The sequence below is a fragment of the Penicillium samsonianum genome (assembly GCF_028829775.1).
Source record: "Penicillium samsonianum strain IBT 33392 chromosome Unknown utg000005l_segment0_segment0, whole genome shotgun sequence".
Taxonomy (NCBI): domain Eukaryota; kingdom Fungi; phylum Ascomycota; class Eurotiomycetes; order Eurotiales; family Aspergillaceae; genus Penicillium; species Penicillium samsonianum.
In genome coordinates this window covers 1,700,290-1,722,439 of record NW_026643263.1, presented here as the reverse complement: position 1 = coordinate 1,722,439, position 22,150 = coordinate 1,700,290, and the positions used below count along the sequence as shown (strand labels likewise).

General features: G+C 49.2%; 9 protein-coding genes across 9 annotated transcripts; 6 read left to right on the top strand and 3 right to left on the bottom strand.

Annotated features, from left to right (window-relative positions):
* Positions 1 to 35: 35 nt before the first annotated feature.
* On the top strand, positions 36 to 1,695 carry N7471_009575 (CDC50/LEM3 family protein). Its single transcript, XM_057282294.1, has 6 exons — positions 36 to 211; positions 266 to 302; positions 358 to 454; positions 518 to 1,241; positions 1,289 to 1,451; positions 1,508 to 1,695. Exons 1-6 carry the CDS (start codon positions 118 to 120, stop codon positions 1,590 to 1,592), a joined length of 1,200 nt encoding a protein of 399 aa, XP_057133177.1. The 5' UTR covers positions 36 to 117; the 3' UTR covers positions 1,593 to 1,695.
* Positions 1,696 to 1,935: 240 nt separating this feature from the next.
* N7471_009574 (zinc metalloprotease) lies at positions 1,936 to 2,986 on the top strand (the record flags this gene model as incomplete). Its single annotated transcript, XM_057282293.1, has 3 exons — positions 1,936 to 2,208; positions 2,263 to 2,892; positions 2,957 to 2,986. 3 exons carry the CDS (start codon positions 1,936 to 1,938, stop codon positions 2,984 to 2,986), a joined length of 933 nt encoding a protein of 310 aa, XP_057133176.1.
* Positions 2,987 to 3,349: 363 nt separating this feature from the next.
* On the bottom strand, positions 3,350 to 6,739 carry spt16 (chromatin-remodeling protein SPT16; the record flags this gene model as incomplete). The annotated part of the gene is made up of 6 exons (XM_057282292.1): positions 3,350 to 3,844; positions 3,901 to 5,931; positions 5,990 to 6,142; positions 6,207 to 6,328; positions 6,387 to 6,471; positions 6,560 to 6,739. The coding sequence occupies 6 exons, from the start codon at positions 6,737 to 6,739 to the stop codon at positions 3,350 to 3,352; spliced, it is 3,066 nt and encodes a 1,021-aa protein (XP_057133175.1).
* A 608-nt stretch (positions 6,740 to 7,347) lies between these two features.
* N7471_009572 (putative mitochondrial carrier protein) lies at positions 7,348 to 8,740 on the top strand (the record flags this gene model as incomplete). The annotated part of the gene is made up of 4 exons (XM_057282291.1): positions 7,348 to 7,535; positions 7,589 to 7,595; positions 7,673 to 7,821; positions 7,882 to 8,740. The coding sequence occupies 4 exons, from the start codon at positions 7,348 to 7,350 to the stop codon at positions 8,738 to 8,740; spliced, it is 1,203 nt and encodes a 400-aa protein (XP_057133174.1).
* A 1,483-nt stretch (positions 8,741 to 10,223) lies between these two features.
* Positions 10,224 to 12,377, top strand: N7471_009571 (putative MFS monosaccharide transporter; the record flags this gene model as incomplete). The annotated part of the gene is made up of 7 exons (XM_057282290.1): positions 10,224 to 10,282; positions 10,341 to 10,418; positions 10,483 to 10,771; positions 10,860 to 11,053; positions 11,109 to 11,379; positions 11,483 to 11,924; positions 11,983 to 12,377. The coding sequence occupies 7 exons, from the start codon at positions 10,224 to 10,226 to the stop codon at positions 12,375 to 12,377; spliced, it is 1,728 nt and encodes a 575-aa protein (XP_057133173.1).
* Positions 12,378 to 13,196: 819 nt separating this feature from the next.
* On the top strand, positions 13,197 to 15,632 carry pmt2 (uncharacterized protein; the record flags this gene model as incomplete). The annotated part of the gene is made up of 4 exons (XM_057282289.1): positions 13,197 to 13,337; positions 13,394 to 14,077; positions 14,155 to 14,914; positions 14,983 to 15,632. 4 exons carry the CDS (start codon positions 13,197 to 13,199, stop codon positions 15,630 to 15,632), a joined length of 2,235 nt encoding a protein of 744 aa, XP_057133172.1.
* A 280-nt stretch (positions 15,633 to 15,912) lies between these two features.
* Positions 15,913 to 16,783, bottom strand: N7471_009569 (Rab family GTPase; the record flags this gene model as incomplete). The annotated part of the gene is made up of 2 exons (XM_057282288.1): positions 15,913 to 16,665; positions 16,715 to 16,783. 2 exons carry the CDS (start codon positions 16,781 to 16,783, stop codon positions 15,913 to 15,915), a joined length of 822 nt encoding a protein of 273 aa, XP_057133171.1.
* A 365-nt stretch (positions 16,784 to 17,148) lies between these two features.
* On the top strand, positions 17,149 to 19,457 carry N7471_009568 (uncharacterized protein; the record flags this gene model as incomplete). The annotated part of the gene is made up of 2 exons (XM_057282287.1): positions 17,149 to 17,161; positions 17,221 to 19,457. The coding sequence occupies 2 exons, from the start codon at positions 17,149 to 17,151 to the stop codon at positions 19,455 to 19,457; spliced, it is 2,250 nt and encodes a 749-aa protein (XP_057133170.1).
* A 422-nt stretch (positions 19,458 to 19,879) lies between these two features.
* On the bottom strand, positions 19,880 to 21,793 carry N7471_009567 (uncharacterized protein; the record flags this gene model as incomplete). Its single annotated transcript, XM_057282286.1, has 1 exon — positions 19,880 to 21,793. The coding sequence occupies one exon, from the start codon at positions 21,791 to 21,793 to the stop codon at positions 19,880 to 19,882; it is 1,914 nt and encodes a 637-aa protein (XP_057133169.1).
* Between the last annotated feature and the right edge of the window lie 357 nt (positions 21,794 to 22,150).

The window sequence follows — 22,150 nt, the reverse complement described above, 5'->3', positions numbered from 1 at the left end:
CGTAATCCTCCGGCAGCCCGGCGCCACCTTTTTTTGACGTATCCCTTGTATCATCTTTCGCTTCACTTCAATCTGGATCATCCAATTTCCTCTTTGAAATTATCTTGGTCAAAAGCAATGTCTCAGGAGGTGACTCGTGCTGAGTCCATCGAGGAACAGGAGCGTGCAAGGGAGGATGGCGACAAGAAGCCAAAGTCTCGCCGACCAGCCAGTAGGTCCTGCGATCTCATCAACCCTTTGTCCACAACTAACTTGTTCATACCAGATACTGCTTTCCGTCAGCAAAGATTGAAAGCGTGGCAGTGAGTTTGAGATTCCTGTACATCTGCACCCTGAACCACCGTGCTAACCTGCCAGACCAATCTTAACCCCTAAAAGCGTTCTACCTCTGTTTTTCATCGTTGGCGTTATCTTTGCCCCGATTGGTGGTGTTCTCCTCTGGGCCAGCTCTCTAGTATGCCTCGTTTCATATCTTTGTGTCCTTGACAGAACAACCCTGACGAGTCATGTGCTCTAGGTCCAAGAAATTTCCATCGATTACTCCGACTGCTCCAGACAGGCACCGACCGACAGCTATGCTTCCGTTCCTCATTATTCGGCGACCTTCAAATCTTCCAAAGCCATATCGGCACCCACCTGGCGCAAGTCCATCAATGAGTCTGACTCGGGCACCGTTACTTGCACTCTTCTTTTCGAGGTTCCGAACGAGCTTCCAGCACCGGTTTTCATGTATTACCGCCTCACCAACTTCTATCAAAACCACCGCCGATATGTTCAGTCGCTTGATTTGAATCAGTTGAAAGGAGATGCCGTTTCCTACGATACGATCAAGGGTGGCGCATGTGACCCATTAGCAGTTAACACCACGGCTAAGAAGGTATACTATCCATGTGGACTGATTGCAAACTCATTCTTCAATGACACGATTGGGATGCCCCAAATCCTGGATCCGAATGCATCCGAGAAACAGTACTACGAAATGACCACCAAAGGCATCGCGTGGGACAGTGACAAGGAACTCATCAAAGATACGAAGTACAAGATGGATGAAGTACTGCCACCACCAAACTGGGTCTGGGCCAGCGAGAACGGTGTCTATAAAGAGGATCCCAATTTACATGAAAACGAAGCTTTCATGGTTTGGATGAGAACGGCTGGTTTGCCATCGTTCAGCAAGCTTTCCCGCCGTAACGATACCCATGGCATGCCTGCTGCAAAATATTCCATCGAGATTATTGATCGTATGTGTTATTACTGCCTCTTGTTTGCATTTTACTAAACTGTTCAGGTTTCAATGTCACCGAATACGACGGAACCAAGTCGATCTTGATCTCCACTCGAACAGTGCTTGGAGGCAAGAATCCCTTCATGGGAATCGCCTATGTGGTTGTTGGTGGAATCTGCGTTGTTCTTGGGGCCTTGTTTACTGTCGCGCACTTGGTGCGTCCGAGGTATGATCTCCTTTTCTTTGTGAATAGAAACTTCCAACGACTAACCTCCTTACTAGAAAACTTGGCGATCATACCTATCTTACTTGGGATTCAAATCAACCGAGCACTGCCATCGCCACGGGGCGGGATAATGCTCCTTAGATCTCTTCCTTTCCTTTTTTTGGCGTTTCCTTTCTGTTTCAATATGCCCTGTAAATAACACCTGTGTTCCAATGACCTCATCCTCCAATTTTTAACATACCAATCGTTTTATCTTCTCCGATCCTTTACATGCTCGTACCCCTTGCTCAAGACATGCATTCCCGCATGACGCAACATTCCTTATGGAATCGGACAGGTGTTATGGGTTATATTATACCCCCCATACTGGTCAATCTCGAGATTGATGGTTCTTTTTTGACTCTCCGTCCACTCCTTTTGTTTCTCTCCTTTTTTGTTTGAAACAGGTGTGAAGGGGGACTCAAAACCAGGGCTTCCTAACACCATGGTCCGTCACTCATTTTTCCAACTTGTCGTCCTTGTCACCCTTTTCCTGCAGGTTCGGTGCAGCCCCTTTGCCCTCCAGAAAAGAGGCGCCTGTGCTACTGAAGACCCCGATGCGGATTTCTTGCATGAAGTAAGGCGCCTCCAATCGGATGAAGCCGATCCTGCTGGTTCGCAGGCCAGGACGGCTCCGATCGAGATCGAGACCTGGTTCCATATCATCAGTAGCAAGTCGGAGTCCACCCAGGTCACTGATGACATGATCAATTCCCAAGTCAGTTGCTTCTTTTTCGACTGGCATCTCAGTGCTAACTCACTTTGCCTACAGCTTTCTATTCTACAACAATCTTATGCAGATTCTGGTATCTCCTACCGATTGCAAGGTGTGACTCGTCATGTCAATGATAAGTGGGCAAGCAATGCGGATGATACGGCAATGAAAACGACCCTTCGAAAAGGAAGCTACCGAACATTGAATGTTTACTTCCAAACCGATCTCCAGGCCTCGCCTGGACAAGCAGGACGCGCTTTTGGACACAGGGGTGCAGTCACCAACAATGACCTGGCATCGAGCGTTCTGGGATTCTGCACCCTGCCTGATCCGAGTGTCAATGCTAGTAGCCCGGCTTCTCACTATATCAAGGATGGCTGCAATGTTTTGGCCAAAACAATGCCCGGTGGCTCCTTGGATCTCTACAATCGAGGTGGGACTGCCATTCATGAGATTGGACACTGGAATGGCCTTTTGCACACATTCCAGGGGGAATCTTGCTCAGTAGATAATCCTGGTGACCACATAAGTGACACGCCACAGCAGTCCACCCCGACAGATGGGTGCCCTGACCGGAAGGATTCGTGTCCGGACTCCCCGGACTGGACGCCGTCCACGACTTCATGGATTATTCATCTGATGTATGCTATGAGAACTTCACACCCGGACAAGGAGAGCGCATGCGGAGTATGTGGATATCCATGCGTGAAGGGAAATAGCGCGACAGTGACTGGCAACGAGTCCAATACAGGCTCTGTATGGAGTCCATTTGAAGCGATAGGTACCCGCAGGAGACGCAAGGTTAGAATCAGGCTAGCCGGCTATGCTAGTTGGTTGCTGCGATTTAGAAATACTATCTGTCTCAAGACGTGTTGAACGAATATCATGCATGAATATTTGGATACAGTACAGTTAAGAGACGTTAAAAGACTAGTTTCCTCCCGATTAACTCCAGAAATGTGTCTTGTTCTGATTTCCCATCCACCGTGGGTCCCAGTGAGATTGTACAAGCACTTGGAAGGCCAATCAAGAGATGCAAGGCGTAGGTAGCCCAACTTAACTTGCCCATAGATTGAAACACAAAATGCAAGAAAGGAGGTAAGAAAAAGCCATTTGATGTCCCCAGCGGCAACAGAAAGGTGGATTAGCGCTTGCGTTTGATCCCGCGGTCATTGTCTTCGTGGTCGGTCTCCTTGTCCTTACGTTTCGCCTTTTCCTCAAGCGCGTCCCAGTCCTCACCACTCTCATCGTCGCCGCTGAAGTCTTCCTCGCTAGCATCGGCACTCGCGTCATCATCAAATTCGCTGTCTTCCTCAGAACTCTCGTCTCCAGCTGCAAGCTCCGAATCGGACAACTCGAAAGCGGACTCCTCTTCCTCATCGGAACCGTTCTCAGAGTCGGACTCGGCCGATAAGAAAGACCACCCACCATCAGCAAAGAAGCCATACGGATCGCTGACGACTGTTTTCATGATCGTGGTCCAATTCAGGTTGAGTGGACCCTCGGTGAACGCAATATCAACAGAATCAAGCCAGTCCTTAACACCCTCAAGTGCCTCGACAGGAATCGTGTTGATATGAACGGGAGTCCGGCGGAAATCCTTGAAAACAAAGACCATGTCGAAGTTTTTGAGTCCAAACTGCGCGCGAATTAGTAAACCAGGCCCATAACATAGTAATAAGCGGAAAACATTACCTGAACTCTCTCCAGATGGGCAATCTCGATTTCATTCAACGTGACGGTCGTGAAAGGAGGTTCAGTGAGCTGAACTAGGGCATCTGTGGTCGGTTGAATCAAGACATTGGACCGATTTGGAACGCCGGTAAAGCCAATTTCCCTGAATGGGATATCGACATCGACACCCTCGTCCTTGCCAGCGTCCGCAACCTTCTCGGCAAAGGCCTTGAACTCGCGGTCCAACGCAGCTCTCCGCCGTCTTTCCTCCTGTTCAGCCTCAAATTCTTCCTCATCTCCGTAGCGGTGTTTGCGCCGACGGTTCCCAGTTTCATCAAATTGCATTTCCGTGGCCTCACGATAGAATTGAATATCCTTTGTCTTTCGCTTTCCGATCATGATAGGCGTCTTGAGATGCACATGGATGAGAACGATCAATTCATGGGCACATGGTTGGAAGAACAGATGCTTCACATTGCTGAAGAGTACGTCAACATGCTCATTGCGGAAGGGCGATAGGTACCGAAGACCATTCTGATGAATCTCGACTTCTCCCGGAACACGCTTTCCATCCAAAGGAGGCCGGAGGTAGACGTCGGGGAGTTTCACTGGACGTCGGTTTCTAATTTCAACCAGTTTATCCTGCTCAACAACATCTTCCAATTCTTTCTTCTCCTGCTCTCGTCTCAAGGCTGTCTTGCGAAGTTCGGTGATATCCTGGGCGACTCGTGCTAGCCGGTCGTTATCCTTGGACCGCAGAGTGAGGTTGCGAACGAAATGAGCCGACAAGTCCTCAAAGGGCTGGTCATCCTTTCGGCCCACACCCTGACCTGGAGACAGGAAGTTGATTCGTAGGTAGGCGTATTCTCCTTCGTCGCTTTTGCTGGCGTTCTTTATGGTGTTGATATGAAAGGGAACTGGTCGGCCCATGATAGGTACAATCACAGTTGAAGTCTTCAGGTCGACATAAACTGTAAGGTCTTTGACCTTGGCAGGGAGTTGGTTGTCTCGCTTGTAAGACTCAAAGCGCTTGAACTTCTTTTGTGCCACCCCATTGTCGTCTCCCGTAGTGCCGGTGAACCGATCCAAGCCTTCCTTTGTCTTCTTCAAAGCCAGCTCTTTCTGATGCTCTCGACGACGGGCTTCAGCTCCCTCATTGACCTGAGTGGGTCTTTCAGCACGAAGTTTGGTTCTTGTGACGTTTCTGCCAGCAGTGGCGCTAGACTTCGTCTCCTTTTTCTCCTTCACAGGCTTTTCGGGCTCCTCCTCATCCCCGAAATAGAACGAGATCGAGTCCATGTCAATACCGGCGTCTTTGGTGAAAATGTGAGGCCCACTTTCCCCAACACGAACTGTATCGGTGATGACCATAGAATAGCCACCATTCTTGGCATTCTTCGAGTCTGGATCCTTTACATCAGTCAGCCCGATCGTGATAGACAGCGTCATGCCGTTTTTCAAGACGCGGTTGTTCTTGGCATTGAGGACCATATTGGCATCCCGGAGCTCGATTCCAATCCCTGCGCCAACGTTCTTGACAAAGTGTCCCTCCAGCTCAGGCTTCTTAGAACGGACGAGGCTCAGTGCCTTGTTGTACACATCCTTAGCGGCCACACCATCCCGAACCTCTTTCATGGTTGCTTCATGGAGGCTCAGTAGTAGGGCATAGTTTGCTTCTTGTGATTTGGTCGGGTCCACCAGATAAGTACGCCCAATGAGGGAACTGTAAGTCTTGTATCTGATTCCAAAGCTGGACAAAATGATGCCGGGTTCGAGGTTTTTACTGTCGGGAATCGCTGTGAGCTTGAGATCGTAGGCGCCTCCACTTTGAATTACAGGCCCGTAGGCCCAGTCGATTTGCTGAGAATCAAATTCTGATGGCAGCCGCGCCAGCTTGTTGAAAAATTTCCCATCATCAATCTTTGCATCAACCTTTGCGGCGAGGGCCTTATGGGTCATCTTCTTTTCTTCGTCGAGTAAACGTGACATCTCATCGACGAAGTACTCTGACATAAGGCCACTGCAAGCTCTGGAAGCATTGCGGATTGAGACCTTTGAGACTGTATTAGCAAACACCACTTGTTAACCGCGCTCTCATAGATAAACCAACCAATTCATCAGAATCTTTGATCGCAAAAGCAGCTGAGAGTGCAGGTGCTATGTCAACTTCCTCCACTTCTTTCGATATTTCCGCAAATGCGCGTTTCCATTCATCTGCGAAGGGTCCCGAAGCTGTGTTTTTGGGCAAAGTACCGACTTTGTTCTGCGGTTGTCGTGGTTAGTGTGAGGCAAATCAAACCGGTGATTCAAAGGTCATTTTAGCTCACCCCTGCGCCCTTGATAACATCCAAGCATTTCTCAAATGCTTTGGTCTTTGATTCTGGGTCTTTGGTAGTGACCAGAATCTCGACGGGAATCTTTCCTTCTTTCAGCGGCTCGAGGTGTTTCGCTTTGAATTTGATTTAATCAGCTATGTGGTCCGCAAAACTCCATGCCTTGATGATCACCTTTTTTGGCCGTGGTGACCACGTAAATCGCCTCAGTCGTGAGAACAAACAATGTCGCTGGGAATTCATACCCGAGAAGCCAGAACTAAGCACAAGTTCAATTAGTAACGATGTCATGAAGCCGATGGGCTTCTATGGGACAAGGATAGGACTTCTGAAGATGATTCACATACATGCATCGCATTATTCTTCTGGAATGAGTTCTCCTCATCGGTCTTCCCCATCAGAATGACCATGGACCCTGCATTGCCAAAGAGGGCATTGCCCGAGCGCTTGTCCGCCTTCCATGACGCATAGAAACTAGAGAGGCGGTTGAAAAAGTTGTTATTGTCAATGGCGATCTCCTCAGCCATGGCGATGGCCTGATGCGAGCAAGGTATGCCGCAGTCAGAGACTAAGTTGATGGCAAGAAAGCTCGGTGGAGAAGCGCAGGAGCTATTGTAGGTATATCCGAGTGTTAAATTTGTTGAGGATGAAGAAGAAGGTAGATGGAAAATGAAGGCAGCATCAATGCGATCGCTGCGATGATGAGAGACAAGGCACCGATAGAGCTGGGTTGTGGAAGAGAAGACAAAGATAGAAAGGGACGCTTAGGGGAAGGCGAACGCGAAAAGCGCGTTCTTGCATTCCGGGTCTCTCTCGATTACCGTATCAAAGTATTACCACTTTCGTACTAGCGCTATTTTCATCTCTCTCTTCTCTTGTTGAACCCGAACATGTTTTGTGAATATCTCTCTTCACTTTCTTTCTATTTCCAATTTTCAAGTTAACATGATATATGTGAGCCTTCACTTGGTCATCTGATTGGATAACAATCACACCCTGTGATGCTGCCCTCTTTTCCCGCCTACATCACCTGCGCTTTGGAATTCACTATCGACATTGAGCCTGTCTCTCTTTGAGACCCCACAAGCACTCTTTCATACGATGTACACTGTGGACCTTTTGTTGTCCGTAAGCAATGAAGTCTCCGATAGCTCCCATCCTTCTCGAGCCCCATCTCGGTGAACTTCCAGGAAGTTCGCGAAGGATTTCTCGCAACGATGCAGCTACCGGAGCATCTGCCGCAGGCGTTCGCGCTCTCAGTGCACAGATGGTGGCCTTCTATTTCAGAGCACCGATCAAAGCTTTCTTTCGTATGCGTGTCGAGTATGTAGTATCTGTGGACCTAATGATCTTTGAATTGACAATATTTCACCTAGTTATATGGTAAACCCTCCCACCATCTACAATAGATGAGAAACACCAACTCATCGCCAGCCTTCGTTACTTATCATTTCAAACAGGCATTTGCAAGAGCTGTGAACCCCCGTGTCGCCGAAGGCAAATGGTCTCTGCATACGACGACCCCGGGATTATTGCTCCACGCCGTTCGGACATATGGCTGGCGGTTCATCCCGAATCAAGTGCTTCCACCCTTGATGGCAAATGCAGGGTGAGATACTCCCGAAAATAAATCCCTAGGTGATTTGAAAGCGCTAACGATATATACCAGGGTTGGTGCTGTTCTCTACACGTCCTATCTTCAGGTTCTGGGATCCCTACACGAACCTGTGTCCCAAGGGGTCAAGCGAGTATGGCCTCCGGCTCCTCCTTCTGCAACATTTGCTGCTGGATTCACTGCTGGCACAATTCAGTCGATTGTAGCCGCCCCTCTGGACGCTTTACAGGTTCGCTTTCAAACCAGTGACATGCTGGAGGGTCAGTACCGGAGTATGTGGCATTATGGTCACCATAAGCTCAAACAGATTGGTCTCCGCGGGATCTTTGCAGGCTGGAGCCTGTCGTTTATTCGGGATTCACTCGGTTATGCTGTGTTCTTCTCCTCGTTCGAATACATCAAGTCACAGTCCTACTATTCCTTCGTCACTTGGTACTATGGCTCTTTGCAGGTCGATCATGTGGGCATGCTTTCATCGTCTGAGTCTAGTGATCGCGGTGTGCCACTCATCAAGCCCCACTATACATTGGAGCCATGTTTCCTGATGATGGCTGGTGTTGTGGCATCGATCGCTCAGCAAACAATTCAGCATCCTATAAGTAGGATTCAAGACCTTCACCTGGGTCGACTCAAATATCTGGATCACCAGGCCAGTTTCATACCCTCGCGACAGAAGATGATACGATTATACTACCACGCCTATCAAGAGACCTTCAAAAGGTGCGAGCGGAAGGCTACACGGGCCGGGGGCTGGCGCTCCTGGTTGTTCCGTGGGTTTATTGGGAGCTCTCTTCGCCAAGTACCTAGCACCAGTGCCGGTCTGATAATTTTTGAATTGGTGCGCCGACGGTACGCAAATCCCGCAGACGCTGTCCATATTCAGAGTGATGGATATGACATCCTTCTCACTTAAGGGTTTATATAACCGGGTTTCTTATCCCCTCTCGTCATGGTTCTTCAAGTCCTCCCTTTGCCTCTCTCTCTCTTTCTCTTTCTTTTTTTGACCATTGTTCATTCTGGGGAGGGCGTTACAGGCATAGAATATTGTTTCATAAACCTGCATGCATTTATGTACATATACAAGCGATACCCTACTTCAAGTACCTACATAACTATATAGTTACCATAAATACGTGACAAGATAACTTTGATCACTGTAAGAATAAAATATAGTCACTCAAATGTAAACGTCGGTTATTGCAGGCACCTATATAAGAGTAAAAGCTTTTGTTCTACATTCGAGAACCACAGGAAGTTTCTTTTTATTTTCCAATTGGACCGAGTCTGCATACAATATTTGACAGATATATTTTTGTTCATGTTATACCTACTATATGTACGATATGTATTAATAGTGGTTGGAGTACTTCGTACTCCGTATATTGTACGTAAATAGTAACCCATGTGTCGATCCATCCCGCATTAGATGATCCAATCTAGTACGTATTAGTACTAGTACGTACTCCGTATGCGTACAAATCAAATACCACTTGGCATTACATATTGGATGTCCCTATTATTCGACTTGGTCTTCTTTTCTCTATTTCGTACTTCTATTTGATCCCCAAATACTATTTAAACCTAGCTTCTCGGAAAACACTTGATGAAAATCATCTGTCTCCCTCTTATCCTATTCTATATTTGACTTTCTTTGGCTGTGTAATGCTCTCTTGCTTGGCTCGGGACCCTTACTTTTTGCCCAAACGCACCCCCTCTCTCCAAATCTCCGCCTGACCATCACCCCATTTATTTTGACGGTACTTCGTCATCCTGCGTCGCGTGTGACTTTACGTAGCTAGTCGCCCGCGGCCACATCGCCTGAGTGGCGCCCTATCGCGGACTAATACAGTGACTTTCAAGGTTGTGCCCAGGTGGTACGGTTGCTGACTCCTTGCGGAGAACCTCTCTATCGATATCGTTAATTCCATCGACTCCGCATTCTTTTCTCCGGGACAAAGGGCTGCGAGATACAGCCCGTCAATACCGCCATCATTTCTCCGACTTCTCCCTCACGCGCCTCTAACATACCCCTCCAGTCCATACCCTCTGATTCCCGCTTGACACATTCGGCCAAGTTACTGGAGTCCAGCGAGAAGGGTAGTCGAAGGTCTTCCCACTCGTCTGCTCGCTCGGTCGGGTCTGACTGCTCAATCTGGTCAGATACCGGTGACCTCGCCGAGCAGTTCGCCGAGGCTGAAGATCCGCTGCAAATTCACCTCCGTAATTCCTCAGACCGACGGCTCTTGCGTCGAAAAGAGCGAAGGAAGCAGCCCAAACACGCCCACTATTCTTCAAACTTGAGCAACGAGCGTTCTGGGGTCGATATTGAAAAGATCAGAATACCAGCCCCTCCCCCACGGCATATTTCGAGAGTTGAACGCGTTCTGGCCGCCATAATGACACCCAGAAATGGACCAAACACCCAGATACACGGCTTAGTCGGAAAGCCATTACTGTGAGTGTCTCAAAGGCCAATACCGTAGTTTTTACCACTGACTCGGGTTTGCATATAGTTACTTCACGAGTGTGTTTGTATCGCTGGGTGTCTTTCTTTTTGGCTATGACCAGGGTGTAATGTCTGGCATCATAACGTTCGTGTCTTGTCCCTCGAGCATAGACTCGCCATAGAAATTGGAATGTGGCTAACGGATGCAGTGGCTGGTACTTCAAAGATTACTTCAACCAACCTTCTCGGGCTACAATTGGTACTGTGGTTGCAGTTCTCGAAATTGGAGCATTCATATCCTCGCTCCTTGTGGGACGTGTTGGTGATATGATCGGCCGCCGAAGGACTATACTCTATGGCTCCATCGTGTTCTTCATTGGCGGTGCTCTTCAAACATTTGCCACAGGTATTCCCATGATGATGGTCGGTCGTGTCATTGCTGGTCTGGGCGTTGGTGCCCTCTCTACCATTGTGCCAGTTTACCAGTCTGAAATCTCGGTTTGTAATCCCCTTCTCCATCAATCCTCGAGGCTTTTTGTTTGCCTCCCTCCTTATTCTCTCGTCGGGTATGCTGACGAATTTCAAGCCTCCCCACAACCGTGGGAAGCTCGCATGCATCGAATTCACCGGCAATATTGCTGGGTATGCGACTAGTGTGTGGGTAGACTATTTCTGTAGCTTTATCGATAACGACTACTCCTGGCGCCTCCCACTTCTTTTCCAGTGTATCATGGGTGCCTTGCTTGGAGTTGGCAGTCTGATGATCTGTGAATCACCTAGGTGAGTAGAAATCTCCTCCATCGTCTGCCAGGCTAACTCCCAGGTCCCTGCTTAGGTGGCTTCTTGATAATGATCACGACGAGGAGGGCATGGTGGTGATCGCAAATCTTTATGGTGAAGGCGATCTCCTCAATGACAAGGCCCGCCAAGAATATCGTGAGATCAAGATGAACGTCCTCGTCCAGCGACAGGAGGGCGAACGATCCTACTCAGACATGTTCCGCCGGTATCGCAAACGTGTTTTGATTGCCATGTCAGCCCAGGCCCTAGCCCAGCTCAACGGGATTAACGTGATCTCATACTACGCGCCTCTCGTGTTTGAATCGGTATGAATCCAGAGTCCCCCCCCCCCCAAAAAAACAGTGCCATGTCGGATTCAAACAAGATCCAAAAACGATTCATGATTATGCTGACCAATCTTCAATATAGGCCGGCTGGGCTGGACGGGATGCCATCCTTATGACTGGAATCAATGGTATTTCATACTTGCTGTCTACCATACCACCGTGGTATCTCGTGGATGGCTGGGGTCGGCGACCGATCTTACTTTCGGGTGCCGTTGCCATGCTCATTTCGCTTTCTCTTATCTCCTACTTTATTTACATTGAAATTCCCGCCACCCCAACCCTGACGGTCATCTTCGTTATGCTCTATAACGCAGCTTTCGGGGCATCTTGGGGGCCCATTCCATGGTTATACCCCCCGGAGATTTTGCCTTTGAGTATTCGTGCCAAAGGTGCAAGTTTGAGCACCGCTTCAAATTGGGCATTCAATTGGCTCGTGGGCGAGGTGACCCCTATTCTTCAGGAAGTTATCAAGTGGCGGCTATATCTGGTCCACGCATTCTTTTGTGCATGCAGTTTTGTGCTTGGTAGGATCCCTCATCCATGGTCATCCACTAGAGATCACTATGCTGACCATCACCACAGTTTATTTTTTGTACCCCGAAACGAGTGGGGTGCGCCTCGAAGATATGAACGTTCTTTTTGGCGATGCTTCCACTGCCATGCCGACACCCGCCACTCAAGGCGAACGGGGATCGCTAATGGGTGCTGGTTCACCCGTCCCGTCGCTCGACCTGCGTCGGCAGTATGGCCAATTTGGGGCAGAGAATTCTATCCCTGGCCTAGATATTGACCCGCCGACTTCAAGCCATGAAGAGACCAGCAAACGCGGACGCTCAGATTCTCACCAGGGCAGCGTTCGCGGCGAGGGAATTGGTGGCTGGATCTCAAACATGGTCAGTCGAAACCGAGGAGCGGGCCCCGGTGCTACCAGCAGTCAATATAGACGTTTGGAGCAAGGAGAAGGAGACGAGCAATGAAAGGGTTACGGATAATTGTGACTTCGGACTGAATAAAGGAAGTAAGAAAAAGACCAAAGAATTCGATGTCATATATCTCCTTTCCCCATTTTACCGATGTCTTTGATTTCTTTGTGTTCACGTTCGCGGTATATATCCAAATCCTCGGGTTTTCTGTTGTACGAGGCTTTGCATTGTCTGATTAATGGTATAGATGCTGTATCCCTGGAATTTCCTTGTTATACACAGTACAAGGTACATACATAATGTACATACATAATGTACATAACTTTGTATTTGTACCTGTCCATAGTACCTTATATGTACCATATATTCATTATGTATGATATCTACTACTAGTATCCATACGTACATATGTAGATATAAATGTTGTAGTAAGTTTGAAAATACCATAACCATGACCGGATACATCAGTATATTTATAGTACTAGGTATGTGCAAAAGGTACTTAGTTAGGTTGAGACTCGGAATTACAAGGGCCATGTTCTGAAAACGGCCCGCTAAAAGTGGACTTGTTTATCCTCCTTGAGGCCACGCTCACTTTCTCCTTTATTCTCTCCCACTCTCTTGTTTCGCTTCATTTCATTTCATTTCTTTCTATTTTTCTTTTTCTTTTTCGATCTACTCCTAGCATTGCTTCCGGTATATCCGCTAGGTTTGCCCCATTCTATCACTTATTTGCCCAGGGGAATGGCTATGTTCTCTTAAGCTATCCGCCCTTCTATTATCGGTCTACCTCGGTATTCCCCAGTTTAACTTCCTACTATTCTCCCATTCTGTTGGTACATTTTCTTTTGAAAATACCACAAGGCACACAGTATGGCGGGCCTAGACACTGCCGTGAGCACGGGCGCCAAACACGAATCCGACCTCCGTCGAAGAAATGTCCCTGATACTAGCAAAGCTCATCTGGACTCAACCCTGATAAATGCTGAAGACGTGAAGAAAGCTAGACCACAGGTGAGATACCCTTCTTCGACATCATCGTATACGCCCTTCTAACCTCCCCTGCGCAGTCACCCTCGTTCCTCCATGCGCTAGCTAGCTGGGAGCCAATCATTGCTCCTATCATCTTGACAGCCCTCGCCCTCTTCACCCGCCTGTACCAGATCGGCCGATCTAACATTGTGACCTGGGACGAGGCCCACTTCGGTAAATTCGGTTCCCACTACCTCAAACGCGAGTTCTACTTCGATGTCCACCCGCCCTTGGGGAAGATGCTAGTTGGCCTGTCCGGCTATCTTGCTGGCTATAATGGGTCTTTTGAATTCAAGTCTGGCGAGAAGTATCCAGAAGATGTGAACTATACCTTTATGCGAGCGTTCAATGCTGCCTTTGGTATAGTCTGTATTCCCCTCGCCTACTACACTGCGCGAGAGTTGAACTTCCGTCGGGCCACAGTTTGGTTGATCAGCCTGATGGTGCTGTGTGAGAACTCCTACGCGACAATTTCTCGGTTTATACTTCTTGACTCGATGCTCCTCTGCTTCACATTTACCACCACAATGTGCTGGGCAAGATTCCACCGGTTGCAGCGTGATAGCTTTTCACTGGAATGGTATGCCTGGCTCTGTTTGACTGGCTTGAGCATTGGATGTGTCTGCAGTGTCAAATGGGTCGGTTTCTTCTGCACTGCTCTTGTCGGTCTTTACACGATTGATGACCTGTGGAATAAATTTGGCGACCTGAAGATGCCACGGGTGAGTACCTGCTTTCAGCCCCCTTTCCCTAAAAGTCGATTACCGATTAGCTGGCTAATACAGATGCGTTCGAACAGGCTGTACTCGCAAAGCACTTGGTTGCTCGTGTTGTGGGATTGATTGTTATTCCAATCTTGGTCTACATGTTTTCTTTTTATCTGCACTTTTTGGTGCTGGCGAACAGTGGTCCAGGTGATGCCCAGATGAGCTCGCTTTTCCAAGCCAATCTACAAGGTACCGAGGTTGGTAGAGACAGCCCGCTTGAGCTTGCACTTGGGTCGCGTGTTACACTCAAAAATATGGGCTACGGAGGAGGGCTTCTGCACTCCCACGTTCAAACCTTCCCGGAGGGATCTATGCAGCAGCAGGTCACCTGCTACCACCACAAAGATGCCAACAACGACTGGTTTATCTACCCCAACCGACAGGAGCCGGACTACGATGCCACTGCTGATCTGCGGTTCGTTGGTGATGGCGATGTCATTCGGCTGATTCACGGACAGACAGGTCGCAACCTGCATTCCCATGCTATCCCAGCACCAATCACCAAATCACACCACGAAGTGTCATCCTACGGAAATATTACCATTGGAGACGACAAAGACCACTGGAAAGTGGAGGTGGTCGATGATGTTGCATCTCGGGACCGATCTAGGATCCGGACACTCACAACAGCATTCCGACTCCGTCATCCGGTCCTAGGCTGCTATTTGCGGGCAGGAAATGTCAATCTACCTCAGTGGGGCTTCAAGCAGATTGAAACAACGTGTACCAAAGAAAACAAACCCGGCGATGTGTACACTCACTGGAATGTTGAGTCTCATACTAACGACCGCTGTAAGCTTATACCTTTCTGGAAAACTTGATATTGATAAGCCCAATCAGACTTATTGACCTATTCACAGTGCCCCCTGGTGACCCTGGCTCCTATAAATCGCCCTTCTTGAAGGACTTCATCCACTTGAATGTGGCCATGATGACCTCTAACAATGCTCTGGTTCCTGATCCTGACAAGCAAGATGACTTGGCTTCCAAGTTTTGGCAATGGCCGATTCTCAATGTCGGCTTGCGCATGTGCTCTTGGGATGATAGTGTTGTCAAATACTATCTCCTAGGAAACCCCCTGGTCTACTGGGGAAGCACTGCGGCTCTTGGTGGATTTGGTCTTCTATTCCTTTGGTACCTTCTGCGCTGGCAGAGGGGTTACAATGATCTCAGCAACGAGGAAATTAGTCACATCCACTACTCTGGCTTGTACCCGGTTATCGGATGGGTCTTGCACTACCTTCCCTTTATCATCATGGCCCGCGTGACTTATGTCCACCATTACTATCCGGCTCTGTATTATGCCATCCTGAACTTCGGCTTCTGCGTTGATTGGGTGACACGAAGGATGAACCCCAAATTGTCTGCAGCGGTGTATGCTTTCCTCTACGTGGTTATTGTCGGATTGTTCATTCATTTCCGAGCCATCGTGTTTGGAATGGAGGGTTCTAACCAGCAATGGACTCACCTACGCTGGCTACCTGGATGGAAAATGGCGAATGTGAACTAATCATGGATCGCTTGATGTCGTGTTCTCGTCCTCTCTGCTTACCTCGTGTTGACCACCTCAAACTGGACCTTACATGCCTACATGGGTACTTGTATCAACACGAATAATTTGACTTTACTTTCTGTATTTGTAAAGAAAAATGCAATGTTATTAGAGATACTAGAGTTCTCATTCCGATGGTCATAGTCACGCTTGGTGTCTGGTAACAATTTAGTTGAATATGAAAATGTGCCGGGGCCATATGTTGCGGACTATTTATTATTACGGACTACCCGTGGATTTAGCAACATCCCCCGGTCCAACCGTTGCCACCTTTGCGCATAGCATCATCCATTCCCAATGTGACAGTTCTAGGCACGCCCGTGTTTGCTCCTCCTGAGGCCCCGAACCCTTTCACGCCGCTCCGCCGATCATTGAGGTCGTATTTTCCCGTTTCAATGTTACGATAGATTCTCTCAGCGACTTCCAAGAACGCTCGTTCAACACCATCTCCAGATTTGGCGCTCGTTTCAACATAGCGAACCACATTGTTCATGCGACACCATTCTTCCGCCTCCTCCTGGGTGACCTGCCTTTGATTTGATCCAGAACTGGCCCCCGTCAGATCAGTCTTATTACCGACCAAGATGACAACGATGCCATCTTCTGCAATATGCCGTAGATCCTGCAGCCACTGGGTGCAGGATATAAAGGTCGAGTACCTGGATATATCAAAGACTAGGAGAGCGCCAGAGGCACCCCGGAAGTAAGAGCGAGTGATAGACTTGTATGTCTCCTGTCCAGCGGTATCCCATAGGGAGAGTTTCATGCGTTTTTGATTGGGAGAACCTTGTGGTTTTCGTGGAGGGGTAGGAAGGCCGGAGGTGGTAGACGCTTCTGGAAATGTATCACCTGATGATCCGGGAGAAGGCTCATCAAGTTCTAGCTCTAGTGAAGCTGGAGGACCAACTGGCACAATTCGCGACCCAAACTCGACACCAATGGTCACATCATGAGATGGGGAAAAGCGGCCTTCACAAAGTCGGACGGTGAGCTATTGTTTGGTTAGCGGATGTACAAGGTCAAAGACTGATAGCACTTACGCTGGACTTGCCAGTGCCAGAGTCACCAATGCAGACAAGCTTAGCAATATAATCCCATGGCTGTGACATGGAGAGAGTAGAGGAAAGACCAGAATCAGATATGGGAAAGAAAGCGGAGGTCAGTTTACCTACGATGTAGGTACGTTTGGAGATCTCATGGTTATCGGCTGAGTCATCTATCAAGCCTGACGTGCCCGTATGACGCTTTCATCAGCTGCGTGACCCTATAGCCCTTCACTTTATCCCCCAGGCACCACACACACTCACTCTCTCCTAGATTTGGCATATCTCAAACAAATTCAAAGTCTTTCCTCTCTCTCGCTTTCCTTTACTCTCTAATATCCGACCGTACTTGACTTCCTCAGCATATTCCCTTTAGTGATCTATCAGTGATCCTGTCCCACTCACCGTACTTCCTTTGTTGTGATAAGGCCATGTTCTCTGAATGTAGGAGAACTGGAAGATCCTGAGTATTAGAAGACTATATGGCTAACATTTCGCCTTAGATGCCTCACGATTCCTTGCTCAGTCACAGTCGCGAGTAACCTCACGACCAGATGAGGTTCAAAGAACGGGTCGTAGCCGCCCTGGTCAGCATCAAGGCAACCCTCGACACCCTTCATCTCGCTCCTTCTTACGACCTACCGATCCTTATCGACCGGGTGCATCCCAGGCATCTCAATTTCCTTTTGCCCCCCGCAGCTCGGTTCAACAAGCTCCCCTTTTCTTCAGTGCCACTGATGAATTTCGAGAGGAAGATGACGAAACAGAACGCGAGCGAGAAATCGCTGATTTCTATGCACTCCAACGATCAAGGCGGCAGTTTGGCGACAGCAACTTGAAGGAATCCTCAGAACTTGAGGATTCTGAACGTTCAGGTTTCGAGGAGGAAAGCTCACCATACAACGATCGCCCTAGCAAAGGCATCAAGAGCTCATGGCGGGGAGAAGAGGGTGCTTTTGGTGCTCGTCCTTTTCCTATCGAATCTGTGGCAGAAGCTCCAGAGCATGAACCGGCATCTCGATCCAGCCCAAGCAGTAGCAAAGTTCGCGGCCATTTAGTTGATGTCGGTCTGGAGGATTCGTTACGGGCCGATTTTGACGATGATCAAGCTATATCCAGTGCCGGTGCCCACGATCCACCTGTTCAGCGATTCCGAGAACGAGAACTATTGAAGGAGCCCGCTGGTCCCAGCCAGCATGGGCCTACTGTAGAGCAGGCTGAGCTTTTATCGCAAGACGCTCCACGGCCACCCAGCTCGGCAAGCTCATTTCCAACATCGGTATCACCACTTGCCTCAGAAAACACAGTGCACGATGCCTTTTGGGGCCAGTTGTTTTTGATATCTCTCGCCGGATTGTTTGCTTCTGCATTTCTCGTGTACCTTCACACATCTACCCCATCTGGAGACAAATCAAGATGGGGCGATACAATATACATGACTGTCCATGGATCGTTCTTCCTTCTCGGGATATATACTATTGTATCTGTTCTTGTGTCCCTTCTTTGGTTGGCCTTACTACGATCCTATGTGCGACTTCTGGTCCATGTGATCCTAGTCGCTGTTCCCACTATCTTATATTCTTTCTCTTTATATTCTTTCATCTCAAGTTTCAAGGGACCATGGCATGGGACGAGTATCCAAGACAAGGCGATGAGATGGGGCTCTGCTGTCCCGTTTCTCATAGCTACCATGTGGATCTACAATGTTGTGCGTGGCCGTCAGTCTATAGGGAAGGCCATAGGCATTCTTGAATTTGCCTGTCGAATCTTGGCCGCCAATCCCGAGCTGCTTGCTCTTGGTATAGGTGCCTTGGTCTGCGTTGTTTCCTGGACGTGGATCTGGATGCTCATGTTCACTCGCGTCTTCTTGGGCGGTCATCTTGTTAGCTCGAAATCGTTCATCATTGACGTGGGTAGCTGGTGGCTCGGTATCTATTTCGTTGTCGTTTATCTGTGGTCGATTGGCGTCATCGCAGGCATCCAGCGTGCTGTCACCGCTGCAACAGTGAGCCAGTGGTATTTCCACCGTTTGGCCACACCGGCACCCACCTCGAGGCAAATTGTTCAGGCAGCCGTCGTTCACGCCGCCACAACTCTCTTCGGCACGATCTCTTTGTCCAGACTACTAGGACTGTTGGTTCGACTTCCTCTTCTTTTGCTACCAGGTCGCATCTCCTCGTTGCTCAGTCTGTTCGCCTATTCACTCGTCCCCACCCCCATTACTTACTTGACCAATCCTCTTTCTCTTACATATGCAGCGATTCATTCGCAGCCTCTTGCCGCTTCTTCCCGGGGTTTGAGCCAAATGACTGTCCTTGCTCCATCAGCGGCCTCAACGTCTTTACATCCCCGTTCCTATTCTCGGTCCCCCGGGAGCTCGGGGTCTCTACTCTCATACAAGCTGTCTAAATTGATCCTCTACGCTGCGCGCTTCATGATGTCCTTGGCCTTGGGGTTCGGTGGTTGGGTGACCACTGCTCGGAGCCTGACAACCTCTGCGTCCGGTGGCACCATTCGTGGCAGTCTTTATGCCTACGTCGTCGGTCTTATTGCTGGAACAATTGGCTGGACCACACTGGGTGCAATGGAAGGTGTGATCGCAGATATTGTAGATGCAGCGGTGATATGCTGGGCAAGCGAAGTCGGCATTTACGGCAGAGAAGCCCGGTATTGCCGCGAGGCTGGTTGGCTCTTTGGTGACTCGCAGAATCGCTTCGGACCTGAATATCAAGAGGTCTAGGTCGGCTGTTTTGGCCTTTCTTTCTTCATCTTATAAGTCCCTAACGCATGCGCCATCTTTGTACGATTGAGCGGTTATAATATTTTCATATGCTTTAGCGAAATTCTTGACTTTCAAGTAGATTTCATTTTTGGAAGACTTTGACCAGCAAATACATTCTGCATTTACTTCTCGGTTGCACGCGATGCCAAAGCAGCTCTCTGAGAAAATAATGTATTCTTTTGCATCCCCCATGGTATATTCGAATTGCAAATAGCTACATGAAAATCCAGGGCTCGTGGTATCATGAGAAAATATAAAGGAAAAAGGCAATGACCTGTGCGAAAAAGAAATAACGAGGCCTCCCCTGAGACGCCATATGAAGCATATGAAGCATATTCCGAGCGACGGGGAAAAAAAGGAGACAAGTATGAAACATGAATTTAGAGACCAAGACGTCCATTCCATTCCACTCGTTCTTTCGAGCACCATTCCTTCAGCAGGGACCAGCCAAACCGAACCACTTCGATGGGCGGGGTGGTGCCACCAAGTGGTAGGAAATAGCTTCCAGCATAGTCGCCAGCCTTCAAAGATGACCGGCCTCGCTCCGAATAATTTCGAGATCGCTGGGACCAGATCGTGGGGAACTCACGGCCAAGGACATCTTCAGAAAGACCCCGGGTGCCCTCTATCCATAGCCTCTGGGAATCCCTGTAGCACTCAGGAAGACGAGCCTTCAGTTCTGAAAATTCCTTCCTGCTTTTCCTGTTCTCATCCGACAGGGCTGCGTTTCCGTCACTCCCAGGCGTGGGAACCGGAGTGTGCTCTCCGGGAACTGGGCTTATCGCGAGGCGTTCAAGGTCGAGGGTGTGAATGGCAGTGAAGGACACAGCCCCAAGGAGCAAGCAGAGACTGTTCAATGCCGGATAGGGTACACTGTTCTTCCTGACCACACGCCAGTATGGCACAATAGACAGCCATGTTGAGGAATCGCCGACCTGGCGTGATGAAGCCTTGGCCTGGTCATTCGCTACAAATGCCAAAATAAAGGACAACAACGCTTCGATTGCAGTCACAACGGCTAGCTTTTCGTCAGTGGCCGAGGTCCCGGTTTTAGAGGTATGCCGCTCTGCGGCATGTTTCAATTCACGACCGATGCTCGCAAACTTTTGCCACTCATCCCACCATACCTGCCGCTCATTGCGCGTACGTCCATCTGCCTGTGTCGGGGAAGCTTTCATGATTGACCCGGGATCAACGGAATGACGTTTGTTGGCGGGATAAGAGGGAGTTTTGGCATCGGTCTCTCCGAGATCGTTTCGACGAGAGGTAGGAGGTTTTAGGTCTTTCACCGGCGTGATGGAAGCTGTTTTGGTTTTGTCATGAGCGATTGAATGAGAGGTCAAGTGTGGCTGAGGAACCGGCGTTCGAGGCTTTTCGGGGAAGGTCTTTGGCTCCTTTGAGCGACCATCTTGAGGGCCAAGGGCTTCATCAGTCTCATGCTTCTTGCTTTTCGGATTCCCGAATGTGTGTCCACGAGACGAACCAGTATCCCCTCCCTTCTTCCTGCGATGGGAGACATCATCACGATCGGTATCCTGGCTGACCGGTGAATCTGACAGATGGGCTTTCCTTTTACCAGAAAATTTAAGAAGAGCTTCGACACGCTTTCGATTCGATCTTCCGTACCGCAGTTTGGCAAGAAGCTGCGTCTTTTGTGGGTCGGCACGGGCGTGGTCTCTTGTATGTTCATGGGTACTGGGTTCTTTGGCAGGCAATCCTTTTCCTGCCCGACTATTGCGAGACGGTGAACGGTCCTCAAGGCGGGCCAACTCCTTTTCGATGTCTGGGGGGAGGGTAGGAGATAGTAAGCGCGGAAGTCTGGGGCCACCCGATGTCGGTGGGAGGGTAGGCGAAAGAAGTGCGGGCAGCTTGGGGGAGTGCGATTTGGCAGGGCTGGGCTCTCGGTGTGTCTCTTTCTCGGGAGAGAGTCGCAGTTTCTTTGTAGGATGTGCTTCGGATTTCTTAGTCGCCGAGGGGTTAGTGAATTCAAATTCCGACCCAGATGGCCTTTTCTGGCCTGGTCTTTCGGGAGAGAGACGCGCATGTGACTTCGGCGGCATTCTAGGCATTTTAGTCATCTCGTTATTCTTGACGGGTTCCGAAGATATAGTTTGTCGTCTTTCCTCGGACTTGGTGGAGCTTGATGCGCCTCGGCTACCCGCTTCGAGGCCAAGGGGGGATGCGACAGCGCCACTGGTCTTCTGAGTCTTGTAGTCCTTGAGACTAATCTTCTTTTTGGCCACGGTTTCTCTCGAACTTTCTCCAGCGCTTGGGGCTGTTGATCGATCGGCCATAATGCGCCCCGTTTCGTCTGACCAGTCCCCGACAGCAAGAAGCAATGAGTCTGTATCGTGGTGCGTCAAGAAGGTCGTATATTGTAGTTGCTGCTCCTCCAAGCTGAAGGGTCTGTCATGCCCTACAGCCCAATTGTTGGCGGACCGGTTCCCCAGGTTAAAGGGCGTTTTGGTCGGAAATGTGAGTAAATATGGAACGGGGGGAGGACTTCGTCGGAGAGGCGCTGCAATCGTTGGTCAAGCACTTCACGGTCCGACGTGGAGGAACTCGCAGCTCGGGGGGTTGTAGTGGTTTGAGAATGGCGTTTCTCGTTCACCGACATCGCAGTGCGCAGGGTTTCGCGATTTGTTCCACAA

Coding starts and splice junctions, on each gene's coding strand:
- N7471_009575 (XM_057282294.1), top strand. CDS start 118: ATGTCTCAGGAGGTGACTCGTGCTGAGTCCATCGAGGAACAGGAGCGT. Junction 303..357: donor CAAAGATTGAAAGCGTGGCA/GTGAGTTTGAGA, acceptor CTAACCTGCCAG/ACCAATCTTAACCCCTAAAA. Junction 455..517: donor TCCTCTGGGCCAGCTCTCTA/GTATGCCTCGTT, acceptor CATGTGCTCTAG/GTCCAAGAAATTTCCATCGA.